Genomic DNA, 13,007 nt, shown 5'->3' with positions numbered 1-13,007 from the left:
CATATTCTTATATTGTAAGTTGGCATCAGGGCCCTCTTACCTCTTTCTCTGTCTGTATTACCCAGTATTGCTTTATTGCTGTGTTAGTTCCCAATTGTAGCGCTACTGAATATGCTGGCGCTATATAAGTAAATGATCATCATCATATTCTCTGATGTTTGGGTGGCTTTGCTGGGATGCTCATTACAGGGAAGCTTGTCAACAATATAATTCACATAATTACGTTTAGGTTGTCTGTACCAGTGTTTAAAATGTGTTACTAATCGGGTGTTGCAGTGTGCGCCTCATTCATATAGTTATTCCATATTCCTGTAGCACAACTGAGACATGAGGCTAAAATGAGGACTCTTCCTCTGGTGATGTCATACTTATGCTGGCCAGCTAAATGTATTTTTATCATACAATGATGATAGAAAGTTAATTGCATCATTACCTGATGAGCCTTGTTTGTGTGAGTTGCTTGCTTTCGACATACTGTGATTTACACATTAAGTAAGTTTCCTTTGTTTTGACAATTACCAGTAGATATCTTGTTTTAGAAAGTAAATCTGACTGACACTTCCCATAATAAAATCCAGAAAATAGAATAAAAAAGACAGCCAGATATGGCTTAATCTGTGGCAAGTGGCCCAAATTGTAATTTTCATATTTAAAACATAAAGGTCAATGTAACCATTCAGTTTTACTGTAACTTCACTGAAGTTTTGATTTAAAACAGTAAAGTAGTGTGAAGTAGTTCTCCCTTAGAGATAGAAAACAACATATTGCCTTTAGCAGTACAGCTGTTATTTAGCCACCCGCCCAATACTTTCCTTCATTGTGAGGGACCCCTGCACCTGAAAACTCACCCTTACTTGTATTCACTTCATCAGCGGTGATGTGAGACATGGAGAACTGAGGTCATCTCGGTGATTTAAATGGCCATAATAGAGGTGTGTATGTATGTGTGTACAATGTGGATTGGGCTATGGTCATGTCCATGGACTTCTCATTCTCCTGCTCAGCCATGCTGAACACACTCTCAGTGCACCTGGATTACAATAAATGTATTGGGAAAGGGGACAGGATAAATAGCAGGGGTAATCCAGAAGCAAATAACCAATTTTGCACTACTTTTTTATTATTTTTCTTTTTCTTTTCATTGCGGTTTTAAGAATCTATTGACAGTCACATCGTAATGAACAAAAAATAGAAAGACCGTTATCAATTCAATAATGCATAATTACATATTGGATTTTATTTTCCTTTGTTAAATCAAGGTTTGTAAATTTGCGCCAGTTGATTCGAATAGTCAAGTGCATAACTGCGTAGAAACCCATTTATAAAATAACCGGAGATACACACAATACTTTCCGTTAAATTATAGTACAAGTGCTTTAACTAACTATTGTTATTAGTTTATCTTCTACCCATAAACAAATAGCCCTGCATACAGTGTGTTAAAAAAAATACTATTACATAGAACAAATCCCCAATCTTGTCTATTCATTGGCTGGGTGCAGGAAATAATTTGTGAGGGTCTTTTGTGGCTTTCAGTACGTTTTTTTTGTGAAACATTATGTAAAGATATCAGTAAGGTCGTCACAACAAAATTAGATCCAGTAAGAATTTTATTTTCGATTGTTTTGGTTTCAAAGCTGAACTTTTAAATGCACTTAAAAAAAAAAGAAAAACATGATGATGATGATGATAATAATAACAAAAATGTAAACATAAATATTTGTTTTAAATGTTATTAATATTAAAAAAACTTTTTCACATAAAAATGCTTTATTCAAATAATAATAAAGAAAAAAATGTTTTGCATTTGTCATTGCCTATTTTGCAACACGTATAGTGATACATAAATAGAATTCCCCTTGCAAGGCAATCGTACCGTCAGAGTGTGTTATCGTTGACAAAGCTCTGTTAACCCTTTGTTGTATAGAGCAAAATGGAAAAAAATCCCTATCGCTAGCGTTTTACTCTTTGACTTACTTGAGTTGTCTGCATCTTTCCCTGTTTCGGTAGAAATGCACATTGCTAGCTACCTAGTGTACACAAGAGGTTTCGTCACCTGCAACCAGTGGACAAAGTGGAAATTTAGAAGTGGTAGTATGGAAAATGTAGGTGAATGGAATTTGTTAGTCTTGAAAGCAGAAGATAAAGTGGCGGTATGGCGTGTCACCGTGTACCAACCACTTCCACCACTGCCTGCAACAACAATATAGTTGCAGCTTTTGTCACCAAATATGGGGAGATGTATGTATTAGAAATATCCACATGTAAATGCCAGATAGGAACTTCCTTGTTGGTTATTCCTTGATAGATCACCTCACATTCTAAGGCACCGTTAATAGACATAGCTGTTCTGTTTAAATGAGTAAACACAATAGAGTTAACATCGATGCTAGAAAAAAAATATTGCATGTTGTTATGGGGGAGATTTTAAGACAATCCTGACGGACGTAAGTTTTTGCATGGGAAAGGATGACAAACCAGTATCGCCACAGTACCAGTTTCTGTCCTCTTCTCAGGATAAAAGAACAAAAGCATTAAACATGCTTTATTCTCAGACTAAAGCATTTTTTTTTTTTTTTTAATCCTTTAAAAGTTGAATGTATTTTTTAAATTTTTTCAATAAATAAAACACACACTGACCCCCCCCCCCCCACTCCCCCCGTCCTCCCCTTGCTCCCAACCCCACAAGGGAAGCTGGCTCCCACATGGGCACAGTCTGGCCCGGTGAAGCATTGGTTAACTTCTACCGCTCCAGTCCAGTATTGCTCAGCTGCCTCAGAGATATTGTTATACATGGCAGCAATAATCACAGCAAGCGTGATAAAAAAATATGATACTTGTTGCCATGAATAAGACAACATATATATTGTGGACGAAATCATAGAAACTTTTGCAGTTGGAGTATGCAGTCAAACTAAATGAATCTGTCTTGCAGTCTGGTTCTACTGTTTTCCTAGTTGCATGATCTAAAGGTTATTAAACCTACATTCTTTCTAATGTTCAATGAAAATAGGAATTGTGCAATACTCTTTAGTTGGTTGTAGGTTACAATATATAACAGTTTTTGTTTCTGATCCATTGATATAGCCCTGTGTGTTTTACCTGTGGTGAAGTTTAGATGTCTTTTGCCAAAGGTGATTTAAGAAATTAATCAACACAGGGAGCCACTGTAAGGAATACATATATTTAAAATATAAAGTGGACAACAGGATGGCATTTTTGAGCCATAATATGCTCTTAACCAGTGCCAAAAGAAATGAGATTTTTTTTGCACATTTCACCAGATTGTACATAATTTGTCAAACAATTCAACAATTTTGTGGAATCCGATATTCAGCCTATCAATTCACAAATAAGTAGTTATGTTCCTAGGCTGCATTGTCATGAATATTCCTTCCACCCACAAAATTGCATTCTCTGCTGTGGCGTACCTGCCAAAAGTCCTGTTTTTCAGTGTCCATTAGGGAATGTGTGGCATTGCCTAAAATTAGCACGGTTTGAATGGATCTGTGTATGTTTTGGGAGGCTCAGGGAAGTTGCCCAATTTATCCCAATTTTTCCATTCAGGAATATTGGTAAGTATGACTGTGGGTGGTCAACAAGAATACTTTTTAAGTGGCGCAATAATGGAATACATAAAGCCAGTGAAGACACAAGACACATCATCCCATACAATAAATGTGTTTACAGGGGCTGTTACTGCTATTCTATAATAGCTGCTGTGTGCATGCACCATTTATTGCACATTTTTGTATAGATCACTGTTCAAGTATTAGCCAATCCTGTCTTTTTTTTTTGTTTTTGGACATCAGGATTAGGAGAACAGAACAGACTCTTGCTCTCTTGATTATGGATGGGCCGATGGTTGTATGATGACTGTTGTGTGGTATCCCTGAGGATTAGAGATACTAGGTGCCATTTTAACAAGTAAAAGTAATATAAATACTATAATAATAACTCTAAGAAATCAGTGAGCCAACTTTTATTAATTCAGTTATTAAATCGCTGTCAGTTGCCTGACTACTTTGTGTACAAGGTATAAAATCAATAAGGGAGTGTTATTAGACATTGTCTTATGTTAAATACTGACAGCTTACATACACATTGGGAGTGATTTACATCCATACCTGAACAATTGCAAGTGTATTGTAGCATTAGTTGCTTACACTCCTGGGGGTATATTTACTAAACTGTGGGTTTTAAAAAGTGGAGATGTTGCCTATAGCAACCAATCAGATTCTAGCTGTCATTTATTTAGTGCATTCTAACAAATGACAGCTAGAATCTGATTGGTTGCTATAGGCTATAGTAAATATACCCCCGGAATGTCCGCTTGATTCACGATTTAAGGCTGGGTACACACTACAGTGTTTTCAGCCGATTACGAAGTCAATCGGCCAATAAACGAGTTGTCGGCCTGTTATCGCATTAGTGTGTACGCTCCAACGATGAACGATTATCGTTCCAAAGCACATTGTATCGTTTTATTTGCTTTTTAAGCCAGTCTAAATATCTTGTTCATTGAATGAACTATGTTGTACCAATTCTGCAGTGTGTATGCACTCACGAGCAGGATCTATATAGATTTTACAGAGTTATAATCTTTTTAGCCAATGGTTATGACCGATGAAGAGCACAGATCTGAAGGTAAATCTTGTAAAATGTTTTAGTGAGTACACATGAATCGGCATGCAGATCAGGACATTTTTATTTTATTTTTTCTTTAGTCGGTAGAATTGTTATAGATACCACATCGGGAGAAAAGTTCTGTAGTGTGTACCCAGCCTAGACCTCCTGGGAGAGCAGGCAAGTCTTTCAGAAGAACAAACACCATGCAAGGTCGGCTGGTACGTGCTACAACGATGTGAGTCACCTAATCAAACCTGTCCACCTCAGAACACCGAGTGGACAGAGCCTTGATGACTCATTTATCATCTATCATACGCTTCCCTCGCCTTCTTGATAACGCAGATGATATGAAGTCATGACTACTTCTTGTTTTCATAACTTGCCTCCTCCCAGAAGCGATAAAAATTGGGCAAGTATGGGCATAACCCATAGTAACTAGTGAGACTTGTGCTTTTATTAGTCGAACTTGTACTGAACTGATCAAAGCTTATTGCTGATTGGTTGCTATAAGCTATGGCACATTAGCTCTTTCGACCATGGTAGTACAGTTGTATGCAAAAGTTTGGCACATCTAGTAAAATTATATGGTTCACAAGTCTCTAAATGAAATGAAAGAAACAACCGCTTCAAGGTACAAATGGAATCATTTTATATTTCTGCAGGTTTAAAATTTTGGGTCCTCTGCAAGTCAGTTTTTTCAATTAATTGTTTTATTATCTTTAAAAATGCATTCCATTATGCATCTTACTGTTCATAACAATTTGTTATTTTATCTTTACCAATAATTAAACTCTTTATGCTAAGTATCAACTAGCAGAGTATTCTGTTTTGCTTTCCAGGTGGTGTAAATGTGCGTAGTCCTTGATCAACATGAAATGACTTAAATATCTCCTTTCTGCTTGGTGTACATTTCAGGTATCTTTATGACTTGTTGAGGGGCTAAACCATGTTATGTTGGGGATACTCTGCTTTTGGACAGCTCGGGTTAAATCATGGATCCATAACTGTTATCCCCAAACCCACCATATCTACATTCTCCCTGTCTAAGTGCATCAAGCAGGTGGCCTGCGGGGAGAATCATTCAGTGTTCCTGCTTGAAGACGGTCGTGTTTATAGCTGTGGCTGTAACAGTGCAGGACAACTTGGTCATGATCATAAGGACGGAACGCCAGGTATTCAGTTGTTGTTCCTATTCTTTCATAAGATGTTGCTATTTTTCTTAGACCACATTTATTTATAATCATCGTTTCCAAGGACATTGTGGCAGTATGTAGGACTTGTATACAGGGGATTAAATGATTTCTTGATTGATTTAAGAAAATGGTTTAATTTTTGGCTACATATTATAGGTTGTTTGCAAGTGGTAATTAGCACATTAGTATATACTACTATTAAACCAGCAATCCTACATATCTTTAAATAGCAAGTCAGATACCCTTTAAGCATGGACCTGGTAGTCTTTTTTTTATTAGCTATCCTCCTACAAATCTTTATATTATTTACAATCTAACTTGCTACAGTTTTACAACATTCAATAAAAAAATATTATTAACCCTTATCATGCACAATGTGGAAGAAGCTGAGGATTTTATAATCATTTCTCTCTAAATAAAGCAAATTTATGTTATAGTCATGAATTAAACATGATAATCCTCAGATGAGATTGTGCCCCAGTTTACTGTCAAGCTGTTTGCCTTGTAAATTAGTATTGTTAATTGTAACATATGAGGAAATACAAACTCCCTGTGTTTCTATTATCAGGTGTTGCTGGTTAAACCTCATAATATTTTTTTTTACATCACTTATTTTGATTTTAATGTCAGTATTCAAGATGTTACATGCAGAAGCTAGCAAAAGATGAAACTCTATTCTACCCAGACTAATGCAGTCATTGTCTTTGTGTATTGTTCAGGTTATGTAAATGCTTTGGCTGATCAACATATCATTCATGTGGCATGTGGCCAGTCGCATAGTGTGGCCCTCAATATCCAAGGCCAGCTCTTCTCATGGGGTGCTGGGAGTGATGGACAGCTGGGTCTGTCCACCACCGAACAGACCATTCCAGTACCAAGGTATGAACATGCAGACACACGGCCCAGTGTAATGTCTAATGGTGAACACCGCAAAAGAGGGCTGGAAAACATTAGGGGGTAAATATATCAAGCTGAGAGTTTTTCGGCGGGTTTGAAAAACCAATCGGATTCTAGCTATCATTTATTTAGTACGTTCTGAAAAATGATAGCTAGAATCTGATTGGTTGCTATAGGCAACATCTCCACTTTTCAAACCCACCGGAAAACTCTCAGCTTGATACATTTACCCCTAGGTGTTTATAGACCATAACTAGGGTTCCAATTTTTTTTATGTGAAAACACGGGGAATATACATTTAACAGAAATTTTGCTACTTCTTTTTGGGTGTCTTATGCAGTAAAATTTTCAAATAAATCTATAGCATCCAAATTTATATATTCTCTATCTATTAAGAGCAAGAATTCTGAGAAAGTAATCATTCTAAGCTAAGGATTTTTAGTGTTAAATTGCTATTCTGAGAAAATTGGAGCACACTATGTAGAATTTGTTAGTATTTATTTAGTTGTTTACCATTTTATTTTATATTCTTTATCTAAAGTCGGGTTCAGCACAAGGCTATGAGAACATAATATTCTCCGTTTTAACATGCACTTATCTAAACAAGGTGAAAGGGACACATGACACGATTATCACCAGCAGCTAGAACTTATCTGCCTCCAGGCAAAAGATTATGGGTAATTTGGCTCTAGCCTGCTTTAGTCATTCATGTTCTATTTTTTATTTTAGAAGTATCTTGCAAAGAAGGAATAGACAGAAATAGTGAAGGGAGATGGAGATGAGGTAGGAAACATCCCCTGGACCCTTGACATCTACATCTTAGACTAAGGAGAAGGCACCATAGTTAAGTTGGACACATTTATAGAAGGGGGGTGGGCATGCTTGAGAAGCTAACTCCCCTCAGCCTGACTTAGCATCAAGCCTAGACTATTCTGTAGAGGGGGACATCTTGTCCTTGTAGGTGCCAGTCTCTACTCCACATACATAAATCACTTCACAACAAATTTTGCTGAGGTCCCACGGAGGGAGGCTGTATTGTCCTCCATAGTCATTATATTCATTATCATCATCACCATTTATTTATATAGCGCCACTGATTCCGCAGCACTGTACAGAGAACTCACTCACAGCAGTTATTATAGTCTTTATTCCTTGGAACTACTGCTTGAGAGTTGGGAGGGAAGTCAAACTGCATGAACCAAATGGATAACCAGAGACATTTTCTTAACTGTAGTTATGATTTTTTTTTTTCCAATGAGCGTTCTCATCCCGTGCCAATAGCTGCTCACTGGGGGACATTCCCAGAACATATGAATCAGGGAGTCTTGCGCCTCTCTACATGGGCAACAAATGGGGTAGGTAGTCGGGAATCGCTTGCTAAGGACAGTGGGTGTGTGTCACCAACAGGTAAGTATATTATACCTAGCATCCTGGTACTTTCTGGTAATAGATAACTTATAATAAAATTGGAGGATTTTATCCCATTGTTTGTTGGTCAGTGTACATCCCAGGTTGTACTCCCAACATAATCATCAAGAGACCTGAGCCTAAACAAAGGTGTTCAACAGGCGAGACATTAAAAGTGTTGAGAGAAAATTCCTGATATGAAATAATTTCCAGAATTTGACATAATTTAGATGCATGAACATTTCATCATAGGGGTTAGTCCACCCATTTCCTTTTCAAGGAAATGTCTGACCTGGAAGCTCCTCTTCTCAAACCAAGATTGAAAGACTTACCAGTCACACCAGGAAAGAATGTGCAGTACTGCTCTATATATGGTATGGGGAAGGGGAGACCGCAGGAATTTTGGAAACGTGATCACAGGGCCTATAGTTGTGTTCTCCCTGACTGAAAGGTGCAAAGGCCAATAAATCCAGCGGTCACAATGTGTTTGACAACAAAGGAAGAGCTTGGTTGGGAATGAGTCAGCATAGTATGGTTTTAAGTCCTGAACTTCTGCAATCCCCCTTCTCCGGGTGCACCTACCGACCTGTGGAGGTTTGTTGGTCTTGGACATTGTATAGTGGAGGGAGTCTTCAGAAGAGATTGCAGAAGGTAAAGCAATCTCCGTAAGATATTCATTTTGATAATTTTACATCAGCTGATCTAGGTGAAAGTCTTCCAATCCAGTGCTAGAGCTTTGTACTGATGGGTTGGCGACGTAAAGCAGATAGATCTGCAGGGATAAGGGTATGTAAAGTTAGGATGGCTATTACCCATACTGCTCCAGGCCCTGCAGACGGGCATTCTAGGTCTCCCAAATGTAATTGAGCATCGGAGTAACTGAGGAAAGGGAGGGTGTCCTGTTTCCTATTACCTAGAAACTACCCTATAGCAAAACTTTGAAGGGGCCAACAAATATGTAGTTATGCTGTTGATGAGAACAATATGAAACATATATTCTAGTAGTTTAATCTTTAATCTTACTTAATCTACTTATAAAGTAGAAAATACTTAGTGTAATCAAAGCTTTCCCTTGGTAAAATCCCCTAAACTATGTTAAACATAGAGGAACTGGAATATGACACTTAGTACACAGTGTTATATATGCAGAATGAGTCATCGTTCTGAGCTGTGTACAAACAGTACGTAACACGTCATGCCAGTAGCGAAAATGAAAGTTCAGGTAAGAAAGGGGAACTTTTTTAAGTAAATATGTAACGTCACAGAGTAAAAATAACCCTTGCCCACTTATACCACAAGTTGCAAGTATTTTAGCAATATTTAATAGTACGGCTTGTTTTATCATTAAAGCACTACTGCATTTAGTAAGGTATCGAACATGTCTAGGGTTTTCGTATTTACTGTGCTAAATGTATTAATATCTGAAATTAAAGAAAGCAAAAGATATTTCTGCATAAAATAAGTTCAAATAAAGGAAGATGGCTTAAAGTTGCATATTGTATTGGTGAATTTAACACATTGATTACCACAATCTTTGTTAATAAGATGAGATGGAGCAAACAGTGTACTAACTGCTTGACCATCCTACAAGAACCAAAAATATTTTAAATCCTCGTTATAAGGAAAACTATGGTATTGGCCTACAATTTCTATTGTTAACATAAATTTTTGTTTCAGGTGCTTGTTGAGTGGATGATATTTAAAAAATCAATGACCCCCCTGACCTTTCTGTGATAATATACAACCCCTATGCTTGAAGCTCTTGTACAAAAATATCCCTGGACCTTTCTTCTGTTTTACTCTCCCCAGAATTTAGGAAACGCTCTAAAAAACTAATTCCCAACATTTTAGCGAATACAAACCTCACCTCCCCCCCCCCTACCCCTCAACATTAAAAACTTTAATTACACATAAAAGGAAAACATTGCACATTATTTCCATAACAGAGAAAATGTGTAGGAAAAAGTGTGGATGCCATGGCTCTTTGAATCCCAAAATAAACAGTTATTTATTATGTCCTTTTATCTGTACAATTGTTTGTTTTTGTTGACCGTTTAAATAAAAAAATGAAAAAACAAAACAATGACTCTATTTAATTTTTAGTGTGTATACTGAAATTGGCACAAAGCAGATCAGTTTTTTCACCACTGGCAGATAAAATTCAGCTCTGCTTTCTGTAAATACCAATGATATTGGTCTGTTAAATTCAATGATAATAATAATAATAATAATAATAAAATGTCACTGTTTTTTTTTTTTTGTACTTCTTGCATAGAAAGGGGGAATATCTTTTACCACTATGTTGCCTTTTGCGTTGAATGCTTTGTTTAATTCAGCTGCTCTAAAATGTTGTGCTACACTATAATTTAACTTCCGTTTTCCACAGGTTAATCAAGAAATTAAATCAACAGAAGATATTGCAGGTTTCCTGTGGTAACCAACATTGTTTGGCTCTTTCAGATGGTAGGAAAATAACTATTTTATAAAACTTCTACATCCACAGCAATTTGTAGCCAACGCTAAAGCAGAAATAAAAGCTGTATATTTAAATAAGATATGCAATATGCTTAGTTGTCATATCAGCATTAGAGATGAACTATGCAAATAAAAATGCATTTTTTTTTTTTGTTTTAAATTGTGTAGTTTTAATTGGAAATATGTAGTTTTCAAGTAATAGTTGTCTCCTATATTTGGTTTGCCCCTTGTGTTGTCACTCCTTCAAGCATTTTCTTCTGCCTTAACCACAGAACAAAAACTGCTTAGTCCTTCAGGCAGTGCATAGACACTTATTCCAGACTAACAGCAGAAATAACAAGTATACTATTATGCATTGAATAGTTGTCAAAGGAGCTGATTGGATGGGCATTAAGGCTTGTGTAACCGAGTATGTTGACAATTGTACAATGCCCATAGTTTACTTTTACACATTTTCTGGCTTTCAGCCTCTGAAAATTGTTTGCGTCGGCAGAGGATACCTATCTTGTGAACCAAGGGGTAATTGCTGGGGAGAGGAGTTATTATTAACATATTATTGTCAGGAGCAATTACCAATTGAAGTACAGAGATGGATAGCCATTGATTGATGAGCCGTTTTGTAGATGGGAGAAGTCATTTTTTCTCATACAGACTAAACATGTGTCAAAGTAAACTAAACTAAACTAAAAAACTAAAAAAAGGTGAATATTCTAAAAATGCATTGCTTAACCCGCTACAAACCATGAGACCTTTAGATGTTAGTCATCAGACCAGTCCCAATATTTTTAGAATGTCTTAGTTGTGGCATGTGAGCTTTACGTTCCTAGAAAGTTTTTATTTTGGTAACATGAGAACAGTATATATTGTACTGTAGCAATTGTATTCAATTATAATTACAATTCACAAGACAATCTGACTGTATTTAATTATAGTTACAATTTAGTACATAGACAGAAATATAATCTAAAATGTTTGACTATTTCTTTCATTTTTACTAAAGTTTACAGAAAACATATGCCAATAGTTGAAGCAAAATAATTTTATTGATTATTAACACAAACTTTTAAATTGCAATTCCATAACTTGAATAAAAGATGTTTATGTTTTTTTAAAATTAAGGTAAGATGTATCTTAACTAGAGATGGTCAGGCTCAGTTTTTTGAAAACTGAACACCGCCAATCCAAGGGCCGGGCCGAGCCAGCTCGGTACTTTCCGGCTTCCTCAGATCTGAATTGAGTCAAAACGTCATTGTTGCATCATCAGATCTCGCGGGTTTTGGATTCCATAAGTACCTCCCTCCCCAGCAGATCCAGCGCCATTGCTCACACAGAAACAGGGGTAGCAGTGTTCTTGTCACTCTCCAGTCTCCAGTGATATTGCTCAGTGCCACTGCTCACACAGAAACAGGGGTAGCAGTGTTCTTGTCACTTCACAAAAGTTGACTGAAAATGACTGGAAATTAATGTTAATGAGGTTAATAATAACGCAGGAGCAAAAAAGAGCCAAATTATGTTATTTTTGAATTTTTTAGCAATTTTTTTTTATTTTTTTTAATACAGATCCAAAACCAAAACACGAAGTTAATACAGATTCAATACCAAAACCAAAACACGGGGGTCAGTGAACATCCCTAGTCTTAACACACGTAGGATCACTTGATCAGAGCGGTTGCCAGTAACGTTATTATCTGATATTATACTTCAACACTCTCGTACAGCATTCTGTTGAACTCAATGAATCTTTTAATACCAGAATCCTAGAAGAATGTGCTGTCATTCACTCTTGTGTAACCCCATACACAGAAGAGTGAATGACAGCAATTTTTTATCTGCTTTTGTGGCCACTATAACATGCTCATGTCAATTAGGTTCTTGCCTTTCATACACCTATACAGTAATTAAGAGTCTGCAGTTGAAGTGGTAGCCACATTACACTGTGGACACTCTACAGCATTCTAAATCATTAATAGCAGTCTAAGGAATAAAAACAAAGAAAATGGTAATTACTAAGATTATTCTTCTAGCCTGATTTCTGTCCAAAAAATAGATTTTGGTTTGTTTGTTTTTTCTTGGGATTGCTCATTTAAAGTAAAAATATAAAGTAAGTCTGACCAAATCTTGACTTGTGTATCTAGCCTTTGAAATCTTAGGCCAACAAAAAGAAGGTCTTAGCATAACGGAAGATGATAGTTCATCAACCAATGGTTATCCTTACTTAGTTATTTGCTGGTATGATAAGTATTTGAAATACAATTATATATAATGTGATTAAATCTTTGGTAGTTTGACATATCACTGCCATAGAGTCTGGTTGGGCCTGAAATGGGTCTTTGTGTGATTGGAGTGCTCCTTTTTGCTTTACTTTTATAATTGTTATTGAAGGAAGGATGAACTCTTTGCTTTTAT

At 36.4% G+C, this 13,007-nt stretch overlaps 1 protein-coding gene across 1 annotated transcript in view; it reads left to right on the top strand.

The window, feature by feature from the left end:
• HERC3 (HECT and RLD domain containing E3 ubiquitin protein ligase 3) overlaps positions 1 to 13,007 on the top strand; it is a 74,726-nt gene that overhangs the window by 12,602 nt on the left and 49,117 nt on the right. The window contains exons 2-4 of the mRNA XM_075201832.1: positions 5,545 to 5,801; positions 6,542 to 6,701; positions 10,513 to 10,589. Of these exons, the coding sequence (XP_075057933.1) occupies positions 5,576 to 5,801; positions 6,542 to 6,701; positions 10,513 to 10,589 (463 nt within the window). The 5' untranslated portion in view covers positions 5,545 to 5,575. The remainder of the gene's footprint in view (positions 1 to 5,544; positions 5,802 to 6,541; positions 6,702 to 10,512; positions 10,590 to 13,007) is intronic.

The sequence above is a fragment of the Mixophyes fleayi genome, chromosome 1 (genome assembly GCF_038048845.1).
Source record: "Mixophyes fleayi isolate aMixFle1 chromosome 1, aMixFle1.hap1, whole genome shotgun sequence".
NCBI classification, from domain to species: domain Eukaryota; kingdom Metazoa; phylum Chordata; class Amphibia; order Anura; family Limnodynastidae; genus Mixophyes; species Mixophyes fleayi.
Note: the sequence above shows the minus strand (reverse complement) of the source record. Positions and strands in the feature narration are given on the sequence as shown.